This window comes from Oncorhynchus masou, chromosome 15, assembly GCF_036934945.1.
Source record: "Oncorhynchus masou masou isolate Uvic2021 chromosome 15, UVic_Omas_1.1, whole genome shotgun sequence".
Taxonomy (NCBI): Eukaryota; Metazoa; Chordata; class Actinopteri; order Salmoniformes; family Salmonidae; genus Oncorhynchus; species Oncorhynchus masou.
This window is the reverse complement of record NC_088226.1, coordinates 45739132-45754950: the sequence shown is the minus strand read 5'-3', so window position 1 is coordinate 45754950 and position 15819 is coordinate 45739132. Positions and strand designations below refer to the sequence as shown.

The 15819-nt window shown below is 45.0% G+C and overlaps 1 protein-coding gene across 3 annotated transcripts in view; it reads left to right on the top strand.

Moving 5' to 3' along the window:
* Nucleotides 1–15819, top strand: part of LOC135556312 (pre-mRNA 3'-end-processing factor FIP1-like) — a 38846-nt gene that overhangs the window by 18112 nt on the left and 4915 nt on the right. For 2 of the 3 annotated variants that reach the window (XM_064989407.1, XM_064989406.1), the window contains exons 11-14: nucleotides 5073–5099; nucleotides 5477–5525; nucleotides 10943–11001; nucleotides 12082–12283. In XM_064989407.1, coding sequence (XP_064845479.1) covers nucleotides 5073–5099; nucleotides 5477–5525; nucleotides 10943–11001; nucleotides 12082–12283 — 337 coding nt within the window. The remainder of the gene's footprint in view (nucleotides 1–5072; nucleotides 5100–5476; nucleotides 5526–10942; nucleotides 11002–12081; nucleotides 12284–15819) is intronic. The other variant, XM_064989408.1, reaches the window with a different exon arrangement.

The following is a 15819-nucleotide window of genomic DNA, read 5'->3' as shown; positions in this document are numbered from 1 at the left end:
TCTGTGTAGTGTAGGCCGTCATTGTAAAATAAAAATTGGTTCTTAACTGACTTGCCTAGTTAAATAAAAAATGTTGGGTGTGACGTTGGACTATTCTCCTAACCCTCAGAAAACTGGACACAGGAATGTTCTTGCATTGTCACATTCAACTTGTGTAGAACATGAATATTGTTTATTCTGAGAACATGGTAACCATGTTCTAGGTTAATTCTGTTTGGGATTAAGGAAATTACGCCTAAACATGTTAAATAGATTCACGGGAGATGTTTGTTAACATACATAGAATGTTCCCGTAACTAACGGAAAACTGGACCCTAAAACATCAGGGGACCATAATGGGTAACGTTACAAAAACATTCCATTTTCCTAGAATTGCTTGCTGGGGTGGCATCAGCCTATATCTACACTGATGCAGTAGTCGGAACATAATAGTTTTTGGATCAGTGATTGGCTAATTCTGCTAGGGCGGAGGTCAACGTGACTCACTTAGGGCAAGATCAATAATGGAAGAAACATTGACAAGCTAGTGCTGCCAGTTCAAAGTAGTGTATTTAGCTAACCATTGTGAATGCAGGCAGCCCATAGAGTGGGGCAGCAGTAGGCTGCATTCTGTAGAGCATATCGGTTCAATCTAAAAGCCTCCTGCATAATGACTCTGAAACGTTAGCATGCGAGAGAGCCACGCAAGCACAATCACCAGCAATTAGCCCTCAGCCATTATCTTTCTCATACGCTGCCAAGCGTGGAGCTTCAACCCTAATCAAATGCTTGCTTTGAGATCACGACAGGTAGGAACAATTACACACGCAAACATATATGGCATGTGTGAGTGTTTACTGTGTGCGTGCGAGCAAACCCAATTCATTGGTCCATTGAAATACAGTACCAGTCAAGTTTGGACAAACTTAATTCAAGGTTGTTTAAAAATAATAATAATCTACATTGTAGTGAATAATAGTGAAGACATCAAAACTTTGAAATAACGGATATGGAATCATTTAGTAACCAAAAAAGTGGTAAACACGTCAAAATATTTTATATTTTTCAAAGTAGCCATCCTTTGCCTTGATGACAGCTTTGCACACTCTTGGCATTCTCTCAACCAGCTTCACCTGGAATAGTTTTCCAACAGTCTTGAAGGAGTTCCCACATATGCTGAGCACTTGCTGGCTGATTTATTTATTTTTTCCCCTTCACTCTGCGGTCCAACTCATCCCAAATCATCTCAATTGGTTTGAGGTTGGGTGATTGTGGAGGCCAGGTCATCTGCTGCAGCACTGCATCACTCTCCTTCTTGGTCAAATGGCCCTTACACAGCCTGAAGGTGTGTTGGGTCATTGTCCTGTTGAAAAACAAATGATAGTCCCACTAAGATCAAACCAGATGGGATGGCATATCACTGCAGAATGCTGTGGTAGCCATGCTGGTTAAGTGTGCCTTGAATTCAAAATAAGTCACTGACAGTGACCAGAAAAGCAAACCCCCCCTACACGAAGCATGGAAAAGGAGGTGTGATCAAGGTTGGAACCACAGATATGAAGATCATTCGTTCACCTACTCTGCGTCTCACAAAGACATGGTGTTTAGAACCAAAAATCTCAAAGGACAGATTTCCACCGGTCTAATGTCCATTGTTTGTGTTTCTTGGCACAAGCAAGTCTCTTCTTATTAGTGTCCTTTAGTAGTGGTTTCTTTGCAGCAATTCGACCAAGAAGGCCTGATTCACGCAGACTCCTCTAAACCGTTGATGTTGGGATGTGTCTGTTACTTGAACTCTGAAGCATTTATTTGGGCTGTAATTTCTGAGGCAGGTAACTTTTTAATGAACGTATCCTCTGTAGCAGGGGTAACTCTGGGTCTTCCTTTCATGTGGCGGTCCTCATGCGAGCCAGTTTCATCATAGCGCTTGATGGGTTTTTGTGACTGCACTTGAAGAAACTTTCAAAGTTCTTGAAATTTTCCGGATTGAATGACCTTCATGTCTTAAAGTAATGATGGACTGTCAATTCTCTTTGCTTATTTGAGCTGTTCTTGCCATAATTTGGATTTAGCCCTATTTGATAAAAGATCTTCTTTGTACCATCCCTACCTTGTCACAACACAACTAATTGGCTCAAACACACCGAGGAAAGAAATTCCACAATTTAACTTTTAACAAGGAACACCTGTTAATTGAAATGCATTCCAGGTGACTACCTCATGAAGCTGGTTGAGAGAATGCCAAGACTATGCAAAGGGTGGCTACTTTGAAGAATCTCAAAATAAAATTATATTTTGTTTTGTTTAACACTTTTGTTGCTTATTACATGATTCCATATGTGTTATTTCATAGTTTTGATGTCCTCACTATTATTCTACAATGTAAAAATAAAGAAAAACTCCTAAATGAGTTGGTGTCCAAACTTTTGACTCGTACTGTATGCTCAATGACATTGAGCAACAGCTTTTGGAATTTAAATGAGTTAGTTAACAGATTTAAAATGGGCACAATCAAGACAAGGCTGGGATTTTGGAGTCCAATATACTAGTCTATGCTCATTTTGCAAAGCACAATGCCATTGACGGAGGAATGGAGGAGAGGAGCCAGACTAGAGTTGTTTTATATTACATAGTGTTTCATTTATCCTCCATCTTCCCATTACTGATGCATATGCATAAAACTGGAAAACAGATTTGAACAACTTGTTTTTGGGGCATTTTGTTATGTTCTATGTATTATGGATGTATGCATGTGTAGCTTTTAGTTGAGTGCTTTGTTGCAGGGCAGTGTTTCTTTGTGCGCGTGAGTGTTTTTGTGTGGTTCAGTTTCCTCCAGGCCAGGTCCTAGTGAAACCCATTGCACTGTGCCTTCAGGGATGTTCTGTCAATAAATGCAGTGCCTGAAACTAGACCAGCAGCAGGAGAGGCAGACGGCACCATGTCCAGAGATTTGTTTTCAGTGTCCTCTGCTCCTGCATCAAGGAAGAACTATTTTTCTCTGTGAGGAGGTTCATCTGCGATCTTACTAGCTGTGTGGCTCCCCTTAGTTATCAGGTGTCTGAGGTATCAAAGGCTTTAGTTCTCCATAGTGAGCAGTTCAGCCCCTGTTTCCACAGTGAGATGGAAGGAAGACACATGTACATTTCACTCTCAACGCAGGGGAGCTACTGCATGCTCTTTTAAAACTTCACAAACTTACTTTTCTTTCTTCTTCTTTTTCAGCCCCTTACGCTTTTTTTTCTGTTGATGAAAACTTCTCTGAAACTTACTCACATCAGGGGTCTTTGTGAAAAAACAAAGGCATGGTGCCCAGATGTGTGTGTGTGTGTGTGTGTGTGTGTGTGTGTGTGTGTGGTGTTTTAGCCTCTTCAAAGGAGTTTGTGTGTGCGTGTTTTGAAGGGCAGTTTGTGTGTCACTCCCAGACATGAAAGCTTCTAGCATAAAATAGTGGGTTCATTTACAAGTGCAGTCAGCCATTTGACTGGGGCTGGTTTTATGAATGTTAGAGGGATGTGTGATTCTGTTTTGACATTCTGGCACCACCCCAATATAGGATATGCCTGTTTTCAAGTTTCTCTGCCTCAAACAGAAATCTCCTAAATACGATAAAGCCTAATAAAAGATAATGTGGTGGTTGTGGCAGCTTATTTTACTGTCTGCTTGCTTGCATGTGTGCACACAGATTATTGGCTCATGATGAGTAGTACAGTTGTTGGACTCGAGCAGTGATACACTACATGACCAAAAGTATGTGGACACCTGCTCGACGAACATCTCTATCCAAACTTATGGGCATTAATATGGAGTTGGTCTCCCCTGTGCTGCAATAACAGCCTCCACTCTTCTGGGAAGGCTTTCGACTAGATGTTGGAACATTGCTGCAGGGACTTGCTTCCATTCAGCCATGAGCATTCGTGAGGTCGGGCACTGATGTTGGGCGATTAGGCCTGGCTTGCAGTCAGTGTTCCAATTCATCCCAAAGGTGTTTGATGGGGTTGAGGTCAGGGCTCTGTGCAGGCCAGTCAAGTTCTTCCACACCGATCTCGACCTCGCTTTGTGCACGGGGGCATTGTCATGATGAAACAGCATTGGGCCTTTCCCAAACTGTTGCCACAAAGTTGGAAGAATCGTCTAGAATGCCATTGTATGCTGTAGCGTTAAGATTTCCCTTCACTGAAATTAAGGGGCCTAGCCTGACAAACAGCCTCAGATCATTATCCCTCCTCCACCGAACTTTACAGTTGGCACTATAAATTCAGGCAGGTAGCGTTCTCCTGGCATCGGCCAAACCCAGATTCGTCAGTCGGACTGCCAGATGGTGAAGCGTGACTCATCACTCCAGAGAACGCGTTTCCACTGCTCCAATTGCGGCAAGCTTTACACCACTCCAGCCGAAGCTTGGCATTGCGCATGGTGATCTCCTACGAACCGTTTTTATGCTGACGTTGCTTCCAGAGGATGTTTGGAACTCATTAGTGAGTGTTGTAACCGAGGACAGATGATTTTTATGTGCTACCGCTTCATCACTCTGCAGTCCCGTTCTGTGAACTTGTGTGGTCTACCACTTTGCGTCTGATCCGTTGTTTCTCCTAGACGTTTCCACTTAACCATAACAGCACTTACAGTTGACCGAGGCAGCTCTAGCAGGGCAGAAATTTTACAAATCGACTTGTTGGAAAGGTGGCATCCTATGACAGTGCCACGCTGAAAGTCACCGCTCTTCAGTAAGGCAATTCTACTGCCAATGTTTGTCTATGGAGAGTGCATGGCTGTGTGCTCAATTTTATGCAACAAGTGTGGCTGAATTAGCCGAATCTACTAATTAAAAGAGGTGTCCACATACTTTTGTAAATTTAGTGTATGTCCAATGACCTCAGATAAAAAGCCATCAGAGGTCATTAACTACTGTGTTGTGTGGGATCTTATGAAATATTACATTTTCTGAGGTGGGAGGAGTTTTCATTTGTACATTAGGCCTACTCTACCTGCTGCCATGGTGTCTGACTGACTGTTCTGTTGAAGATTGGAGCGATAACGTTGTTTTTACCTGATATTATTATAACTGTGTCTGTGCGTGTTGATGTGCCTTCCAGGGATCCCCATCAATGTTCCTCCACCTGGTAAGCATTTCTACTGTGATGGAAACAGGATATTTTTTGTCACCGATGTTGGTTCTGATCTACACTGGATGTTGTGCATGGTGGATGTTGTTGATAGTGGATTGTGAATGATGGCTTAACCATTCATGTTTGGTGAAAACAAAACTAGTTAGCAATACTACCCTAAGTTAGCATCGTGTGAAGAGGGGAATTTGAACATGTTTAATGCCTATGAGAAATGAAATTGATGCAATATTCAACAATACTGTCATGATTCTGGTCCAACGCGGTGAGCAACGATTGCCTTTCCGGGGTCTGGAAGAAAAGTTTTCTGCTATCTGTTTATGCCCAGTTATCACGACTTGATGACCTGACAGACGGTGTCGTCTCTCCTGCAGGCTACCCTCCTGGCGCACCACCTCCTTCTCTGATTCCCACCTTAGACAGGTGAGTCTGTTCTGTCCTCTGTCTGTCTGTCTACAGAACGATAGCGCTCTGGTTGTTTGTACAGGCTGCACTACAGAGGGAGTAGGTTCAGGAGAGACAGAAGGAGAAAGGCTGGAGACAATGACATAAATGGAGACAGAGCAGGAGAAGGGCGAGAACACAGCTACTGCCAAGCCAGACAGACTGGAGCCAGGAGAACACGCAGGCAAGAGATAATGAAAAGGATCATATAGAAATATACAAATCAAAGGGATACTGCTAGATTCCTGCATGTTCTAATTACCCAGGGTCCGATAAACACGTGAATAGCATTTTTATGTATTTGATGGTATCCACACGTTTATCTGACTCTGTGGCATTTAAGCCTTTGTTCTAATTACCCAATCTCAGTAATCCCTTCACAGGGAAGGAGATGAATGTATTTAGAGAGATTATTGTAGATATGTATTGATGGTTCATGGATGACAGCTACCATTGCTTGATTGACAGGGATAAACGCTCAGTTGAAATGAAGAATTTAGAGCAGTGGCTTCTCAGCAGGTGTAATAAAAAATAGGGAAATGAACTCAGCAAAAAAAGAAACAGCCCTTTTTCAGGACCCTGTCTTTAAAAGACACGTCGTAAAAATCCAAATGGCTTCATAGATCTTCGTTGTAAAGGGTATAAACATGCTTGTTCAATGAACCATAAACAATTAATGAACATGCACCTGTGGAAGTGTCGTTAAGACACTAACAGCTTAGGCAATTAAGGTCACAGTTATGAAAACTTAGGACACTAAAGAAGCCTTTCTACTTACTCTGAAAAACACCAAAAGAAAGATGCCCAGGGACCCTGCTCCTCTGCGTGAATGTGCCTCAGGCATGCTGCAAGGAGGCATGAGGACTGAAGATGTGGCCAGGGCAATAAATTGCAATGTCCGTACTGTGAAATGCCTAAGACAGCACTACAGGGAGACAGGATGGACAGCTGATCGTCCTCGCAGTGGCAGACCATGTGTAACAACACCTGCACAGGATCAGTACATCCAAACATCACACCTGTGGGACAGGTACAGGATGGCAACAACAACTGCCCGAGTTACACCAGGAATGCACAATCTCCATCTGTGCTCAGACTGTCCACAGTAGGCTGAGCGAGACTGGACTGAGGGATGGTAGGCCTGTCGTAAGGGAAGTTCTCACCAGACATCACCAGTAACAACGTCTCCTATGGGTACAAACCCAACGTCGCTGGACCAGACCGGACTGGCAAAAAGTACTCTTTACTAACGAGTCACGGTTTTGTCTCACCAGGGGTGATGGTCGGATTCGCATTTATCGTCGAAGGAATGAGCGTTACACCGAGGCCTGTACTCTGGAGCGGGATCGATTTGGAGGTGGAGGGTCCGTCATGGTCTGGGGCGGTGTGTCACAGCATCATCGGATTGAGCTTGTTGTCATTGCAGGCAATCTCGATGCTGTGTGTTACAGGGAAGACATCCTCCTCCCTCATGTGGTACTCTTCCTGCAGGCTCATTCTGACATGACCCTCCAGCATGACAATGCCACCAGCCATACTGCTCGTTCTGTGCATGATTTCCTGCAAGACATGAATGTCAGTTTTCTGGCATGGCCAGCGACGAGCCTGGATCTCAATCCCATTGAGCACGTCTGGGATCTGTTGGATCGGAGGGTGAGGACTAGGGCCATTCCCCCTTCATGAAATGTCCAGGAACTTGCAGGTGCCTTGGTGGAAGAGTGGGGTAACATCTCACAGCAAGAACTGGCAAATCTGGTGCAGTCCACGAGGAGGAGATGCACTGCAGTACTTATTGCAGCTGGTGGCCACACCAGATACTGTCTGTTACTTTTGATTTTGACCCCCCCCCCCCCCCCTTTCGGTTAGTCACATGTCTGTGGAATTGTTAAGTTTGTCAGTTGTTGAATCTTGTTATGTTCATACAAATATTTACACATGTTAAGTTTGCTGAAAGTAAATGCAGTTGACAGTGAGGACGTTTCTATTTTTGCTGAGTTTATTAAAGTTGTTATTTTTACATAACTATATTCACGTCACAAAATAATTGTTTTAAACAAACTGTTTTGCAAAGGTCTACAGTAGCCTCAACAGCACTATGTACGGTTGCACCATGGTGTAGCCGGAGGACAGCTAGTTTCCGTCCTCCTCTGGTTACATTGACTTCAATACAAAACCTAGGAGGCTTGTGGTTTTTACCCCCTTCCATAGACTTACACTGTAATTATGACAACTTCCGGGGGACGTCCTCCAACCTATATTTTTTTCACTTACTAAGCTAGTGAATGCAGCTAGTTAGTTTAGCCTAATCAAACACATGGCTCAAATAAAGAGGGATGATATGTTGCCTAGCTGGCTATGGCTATCCAACACTGGAACTCTTCCAAGTCAAGGTAAGCTTTTATGTGAACACCTGCTTGTCGAACATCTCTTTCCAAAATCATCGGCATTAATATGGAGTTGGTCCCCACTTTGCTGCTATAACAGCCTCCACTCTTCTGGGAAGCCTTTCCGCTAGATGTTGGTACATTGCTGGGGGAACTAAAGCCCCAAGCGCTTTAGTGAGGTCAGACACTGATGTTGGGCGATCAGGCCTGGCTCGCAGTCAGCGTCAAGGCTCTGTGCAAGCCAGTCAAGTTCTTTCACACCGATCTCGACAAACCATTTCTGTATGGACCTCGCTTTGTGCACGGGGCATTGTCGTGCTGAAACAGGATTGGGCCTTCCCCAAACTGTTGCCACAAAGTTGGAAGCACAGAATCGTCTAGAATGTCATTGTATGCTGTAGTGTTAATATTTCTCTTCACTGGAACTCGGTAGTGGAAGATGTAGTGAGTGTTGCGACCGAGAACAAACCATTTTTAAGCTCTACACGATTTTGTCAAATCAAATCCCTATGCCTGTCTACAGACCGAGAGAACATTTGAATACGTATTTGACCTTTTTTCGGGTTTTGCTTCACTGTGCTCCATCCCTGACCTTGTAGTTGGAGGAGTGGCCAAATAAGGCAGTTAAACCAGGAGAGTAATCTCCTGTTTGTGACTTCAGTCTCCTGTTTATCAGTTACTATCCAATGCCTCCTTCCCTCATTCCCTTGCTCCCACTCTCCTTAACAAAACAGCCTCAAGTCACAGCCTTTCTGCATACTCCCACAACTCAGCTTGAATTTATACCACTTAGATCACCACAGGGCCATGTTCTGCTGCAGGCTCAGGCTGTGTCTGGATGTTCTTACATGGCCTAATTGCATCGTTGCCTTTTTTTATTCTGTTGATTTATTTATTTTGTTTATCTACCCACGTGGATTTAGTTATTTCAATTTCTTTGCCTCCCTTTTTCTTTTGTCTGTCTATCCTGCTTCCTGCCTGCCTGTTTTTCTGACTTTCTCTTCTAAATAAAATGTTCCCCTAATTTCCTTTATCTGTCTGAATTCAATCACCACTCACCAGTCTAATGGTCTAAACTCACCAAAGCAGAGTGTGCGAGGCGTGTGATTTTATTTTAGAATGCATTGTTTTGAATTATAATAACCCAACCGAAGCAGTGCGGGTGGGTTGTCTGCTTTGACGCCTCGCTCAATTAGAAAGTGTCGCTATCAACATCGCTATCAGCGAAGAAGATCGGAGATATGGACTATCCTGCTAGCATACAGTCACTGCTCTGACTGTCCCGTCTGTTCCACCCAACTTGCTCTGCTTTCTCCGCCTGCCTGGTTCTGGTGAGTTTTTCACTTACAGGATGGTTCCTCTCACAGCTGTCCTCTGCCAAATCCTTGTCTCTCTCTTCCAGCCATCTCCACTCACATGTATTAATAATTTCCTCTTTTACCTTCAAACGTCTTTCTCTCATACTGATGCGTACACATACACACTCCTGACTTTGAATATTGTGTTGAATTTTTCCATAAAGGGATTTTAGGAACTGCAGGTAGTACTGGCATGGTCCTGAGCTCTGATTCTTCTGCCAGTGACTTTGAGGCCCAGGGGTCTCCTTAGGCCCAGTTCAGGGGCCTCCTTAGGTCCAGCCCAGGGAGAGTATAAGACCACTCCTCTCGATGTTGATCTCACATACTCACCCTACGTCTCTCTCTTTTCTGAGAGCCAACTGCCATGGAATCCCAATTGGTCCTCTGACCCATTTCCTCCTCCTGACCAATCAGCCACAGAGGAATGTGCCTCCCAACTCTGTTTCTGTACTGCACTGACTCCCCTATGACAGTCTGCCTCTAAAGGCACTACATTTCCTGCATAGATTGAGTTTAATTTAAAAATATATATATATGGTGATTACAGTCAAAGTGGTGTGGGGAAGTCCTGTACACTGATTAACCATTAAACACTGCCAAGAGTAATGATCCCCATCTGTAAGGGCCACAGCCAAGTCATCCTGCATGTATCCATTCACAAATAGACCCATCCATCCGCCTTCTACCACTGTTCCTAATTTTCCAGTCATTCCACAGAGAGAAGCCTGCCAGGCCTAAAAGAGAGGGAGCAGGTGGGAGTATTTATAGATTAGTATGTTTGGGGACACACCTGGTGAGAAGCAATCCTCTTAGACGGGCCTCACCCTCTTCACCTTCGGGCCCGTGTGGAAAATTTAAATTGTAACTAAGCGAGCGTGTCGCCAAGCTGTGGCGGTGGATCCTGCCAATATCAGTAATACACCCCCCCCCCCACCTCCCTCTTCCTCCCCCCTGGTTGGCGGGCGAGTGCTGCGCCTTGACAATGAGCCAGTCACATCAAACAGGCGGGAAATGGAGCTCTGAATTTGGAAGAGCTCTTTGATCGTTATGTTACCAGACCCGTTCCCTTACCTTCCTTTGTTTTTTCATTGTTTCTTTTTTGAACTCCATACGTTTATTTGCCTTCTTTCTTTTATCGGCCATTAAAATGAATGACTTCCTGCGCTGAGTGTTCTGGCTGCCACGGGCTGACTGGCTGTTCTCAGTCCAATTGTTAGACGTTATTTGTTCTCATTTTATCCGTGACGTGTGTTTGCCTGAAGTTTTCCACATGTGTAGTAGAATGTGAGAGCCACTACTCCGCCACATGTGGTGTCAACCAGAGGTTAGAGGGTTGAGCTGAACATTAGGACTACGTGGCCTACTACTAGGCCGTCGGACACTACTCCAGCCATCAAGGGCCCCAGTCCTGTTCTTACCATCTCCATGGAACACTATACTGTAGCAATTATTCTGCTGTTATGTCCATCCAGGTTCAAAATAGATACACTGCTGTATGATCAAGAGATGTTGATGAAAACTCTAATCAGATACACAGGAGTACAAATGTGTTTCTCCTAGAGTGGACTGAGTGTTATACGCTTCTGGTTTGTGTAGTTGTTTTGTGTGTGAATGATGTGACCTCGCATGACGTTCTCTATGTTCTCCCTACCAGTGGACGCTCAGGAGGCTATGATGGTCGCTCAGCTCCACCGTACCCCCCCTTCCCTCCAGGTAGGCCTCTCCTAGAGTACAGAGTGAAAATTATAGAGGATGTCACATTCACATCTTGCAGTTTGTACAGGTAACTTCCGAAATGATGGAAACACTTGATTAAATGAGGGATACAAAGTATATTGAAAGCAGGTGCTGCCACACAGGTGTGGTTCCTGAGATTAAGCAATTAACATCCCATCATGCTTAGGGTCATGTAAATAAATGCTGGGCTGGCCATTGTTTTGCCTAACATGGCTATCTCCACATAGGAGGAGGAGGAGGATGATGATGATAAACAATGTAAGTCAAATGCCATGGCCAGGTCAGTCACCAGATCTCAACCCAATTGAACACTTATGGGAGATTCTGGAGCAATGTCTGAGACAGCGTTTTCCACCACCATCAACAAAACACCAAATTATGGAATTTTATCTTGACCTTCAAGTCACTAATGGAAGGGATGTGAAGGTCAATACATGTGCCAGGGATGCCTCTGGAGCTTAGGGATATAATGGGACATTTGTGGGCTTTTCCACTGGAGGAACCAACTATCAGTCATTCACACAATTCCCTGCTTCCGCTGACATTTTTGGAACATGTCAAATTAGGATATTTCTTTCTGAAGAAAATTGACCCTTCAACTGGTGTATTTTATCAAAGAATCAAAGCCTCACACATTTTGAGCTGTGTGTGTACGGTGTAAGAGAAGGGCTCTGAAAAAGTTTTGCCATGCAGATTGTTTTTCTCCAGAAAAGTCTAACAATTTAACACAACTTTGGTTTGTTCTGTTTCCCTCCTCAGCAACTGTCCTAAATATGCTGTTTGAGTTAGATTAGCATGTTTGTGGCTCTTTCTAAAAATCCTGTTATGAGAGATTATTTGTTTTAGTGAAGCACTGCACTCTGAAGTTACATTGTTCATTTATTGTGCTGTCATTTAGATTTTTCTTTGCAGAAAGTTGAATACAATGGCTCAATAGCCATTATATCTTCAAGTCAATCTGTAATTTTGGGGAGGGGAAGCTGAACACTCATGTGTAGTGTAAAAATATAACTGTGTCTCCTCCAATCAGATGACTGACCTGCTTTTTCCCCTCAGGTGTGTATCCTCCTCCTCCCCCGGGTAGCGCAGCAGCCTCCTGGGCTGGGGTATTCGACAGTGCCAAGGCCTGGGAGTACTACGCGCAGCGGGACAACGAGCGAGAGCGCCACAAGGAAAGAGACCGAACCAGAGAACGTGGACACGAGAAAGAAAGAGAAAGGGAGAGAGAGCACAACCCTTCCTCCCAGGTCGTCAACAGGTGATAACCTGAGCAGTAGATGAAGGGTTTATCTTAGTATGGCCAGAAAGACTCTTGGAAAAACCATAATAAGAATGCAACATGAACTGTTGTTATTATACAATACACTATATATACAAATGTATGTAGACACCCCTTCAAATTAGTGAATTGGGTTATTTCAGCCACACCCATTGCTGACACGTATAAAATCGAGCACACCACAATGCACTCTCCATAGACAAACATTGGCAGTAGAATGGCCTTACTGAAGAGCTCAGTGACTTTCAACGTGGCACCATCATAGGATGCTACCTTTCCAACAAGTCAGTTCATCAAATTTATCCTCTGCTATAGCTGTGAAGTGGCAACATCTCGGGGCAACAACGGCTGAGCCGTGAAATCGTTGGCCACACATGGCCCTCTCTCTCTCTCATCCTCCCACCACACACTCAATTGACTCCACTGTTGGGCAGACAGGCCTGGGCTGATCCAGTGCTGCCAGCTGTGGTACTGGATGTTGCTGCTGGGTGCATATCTACTGTAGGTGCCAGCCCAGCCTGGCCTCCCCTCACACACATGTGCAGCAGGCGGAGAGAGAGAGAGAGAGAAGGAAACAGGACAGAATAGATAGTTGAGCAACACTGCAGTCCTTCAGACTAGAGCGGTTTAACGGTTGCCAGGTGGTATTATTAGGAAAGTGGAGGCAGGGGTGGGGACGTCTACTGACTCTGCCACTCGGGTTGGAGTTGGGTAGTAGGTAGTAGGTGAAACCCCTGGTTGTCTGCTCTACAGCTGTTGCAACAGGGGATGGAATAGAGCTTAGAAAGAACTATTATAAGACACACTGTCTGGTGCAGAGGGGCCAATGAGGAATCTGGAGAGATCACAACACATTCAGTCAGTGAAGGAGCTGCAGAGGGCAAGATGCACACAGTTCAGATGCTAAATTTATGGCTGGCACGGTTAAGAGCTTTGCTTGACGTACCGATTGGTTTCATACAACTGCTCTCAACACTGCAGCAGACGTACTTGTTGGTTTTGGGTTGACTTCAGGCATAACAGTGACCTGTTAGAAGTCCTCCACCTGAGAATCAGAGGCCATGATTGTGCGTGTGGTAGAGGAGCAACCTTTATTTGCATGCAATTAACATACACTAAGTGTACAAATCATTAGGAACACCCGCTATTTCCATAACATAGACTGACCAGGTGAATCCAGGTGAAAGCTATGATCCCTTATTGATGTCACTTGTTAAATCCACTTCAATCATTGTAGATGAAGGGGAGGAGAACGGTTAAAGAAGGTTTTTTTAAGCCTTAAGACAATTGAGACATGGATTATGTATGTGTGCCATTCTGAAGGTGATTGGGCTTGACAAACGATTGAAGTGCCTTTGAACAGGATATGGTAGTAGGTGCCAGGCAGACGTTTTAGTGTCTCAAGAACTGCAATGCTGCTGGGTTTTTTATGCTCAACAGTTTCCCTGGTGTATCAAATCAAATGTATTTATATAGCCCTTCATACATCAGCTGATATCTCAAAGTGCTGTACAGAAACCCAGCCTAAAACCCCAAACAGCAAGCAATGCATGTGTAGAAGCACGGTGGCTAGGAAAAACTCCCTAGAAAGGCCAAAACCTAGGAAGATGCCTAGAGAGGAACCAGGCTATGAGGGGTGGCCAGTCCTCTTCTGGCTGTGCTGGGTGGAGATTATAACAGAACATGGCCAAGATGTTCAAATGTTCATAAATGACCAGCATGGTCAAATAATAGGTCTGGGACAGGTAGCACATCTGGTGAACAGGTCAGGATTCCATAGCCGTAGGCAGAACAGTTGAAACTGGAGCAGCAGCACGGCCAGGTGGACTGGGGACAGCAAGGAGTCATCATGCCAGGTAGTCCTGAGGCATGGTCCTAGGGCTCACGTCCTCCGAAAAAGAAAGAGAATTAGAGAGAGCATACTTAAATTCACACAGGAGACCAGATTAGAGGAGTACTCCAGATATAACAAACTGACCCGAGCCCCCCGACACATAAACTACTACAGCATAAATACTGGAGGCTGAGACGGGAGGGGTCAGGAGACACTGTGGCCCCATCCGATAATACCCCCGGACAGGGCCAAACAGGAAGGAGATAACCCCACCCACTTTGCCAAAGCACAGCCCCCACACCACTAGAGGGATATCTTCAACCACCAACTTACCATCCTGAGACAAGGCCGAGTATAGCCCACAAAGATCTCCGCCACGGACAAACCAAGATGGGGCGCCAACCCAGACAGGAAGATCACATCAGTGACTCAACCCACTCAAGTGACGCAAGAATGGTCCACCACCCAAAGGACATCCATCCAGCCAACTTGACATAACTATGGGAAGCATTGGAGTCAACATGGACCAACATCCTTGTGGAACGCTTTCGACAGCTTGTAGAGTCCATGGCTCAACAAATTGAGGCTGTTCTGAGGACAAAAGGGGGTGCAACTCAATATTAGGAAGGTGATCCTAATGTTTTGTACACTTGGTGTATATTAACATGCGTTACCATTTCTCCCGACAGTGGAAGAACTGCTCTGGCACTCTGTGGGAAACAAAGACGTGCTTCACCCGCACCGTGCTGAAAGAGCGGCAGAGGCTGCCCAACTACCTTCAAAGTCAAACAAGGCAATCTATTGTTTCAGACGGCACTCTATCGCTGTTCTTCCATAGAGAAAGTGACATCTTTTTTGAGTTTAGTGCAGCGATAGAGCACTGTTTGAACGTGCTCTGCTCTACTGCCCTACAGTCTGAGTCTGCCATCCACACACGTTCACATTTTCAGTGCTCTACTCACCTACCCTACATTTCCACAGCACACCTTGGGGTTGACCAGTAGCCAGATGTCTCATTCATTTATATTAACTCAGATAAATGCCAAGTATGATACAAACGTCCTGCCTCTTGCTCACCCACTCCTTCTCATGCCCATAATACTGTGCAGCTTACCAACCCTCCCTCTCACTGTGCCTACTTGACAGAATCCCTACACATTCACAGTCTCCCTCCTAAACACGCTGTGACTAGTGATGTTCATCGTCTAGTGTCTTTCTGTCGCAACTCTCTGCTGCAGAGGATCATATGGGGGAGAGCTGTGTTTCGTGTCATATGAGAGAAGAGGGGCTGTAACGTAACCGCAGGAGGGGAGGAGGACGTCTGGGAGGGCCAGCCATGTGTGTGACAGACCCACTGGAACAGACAGAACTGCTCTTAAAGCCACTGTGGTTCTGTTCTGGTCCCCATGGGTAGCTCCTGTTTCCCTGTCTCCCTCCCAGGGTGGTCACGCCTCCAGTGTGTGTGCACCCGCGCCACATTCTGATCACATGGCATGAGGCATGTTGGGTACATGGAGGTGTGCCGATGGTATCTATTTTGAGTAGTGAGTGATATATTTTGTGTGTCTTGGCAGCAGAGGCTCATACCTTCTGGCCTATGGCCACCCTGGTTGCATAGTGGTGTCAGTGGTCTATGTTCTGTCTGCAAGCTGCTCTTTAAGGGCTCTACTTAGCACCACTG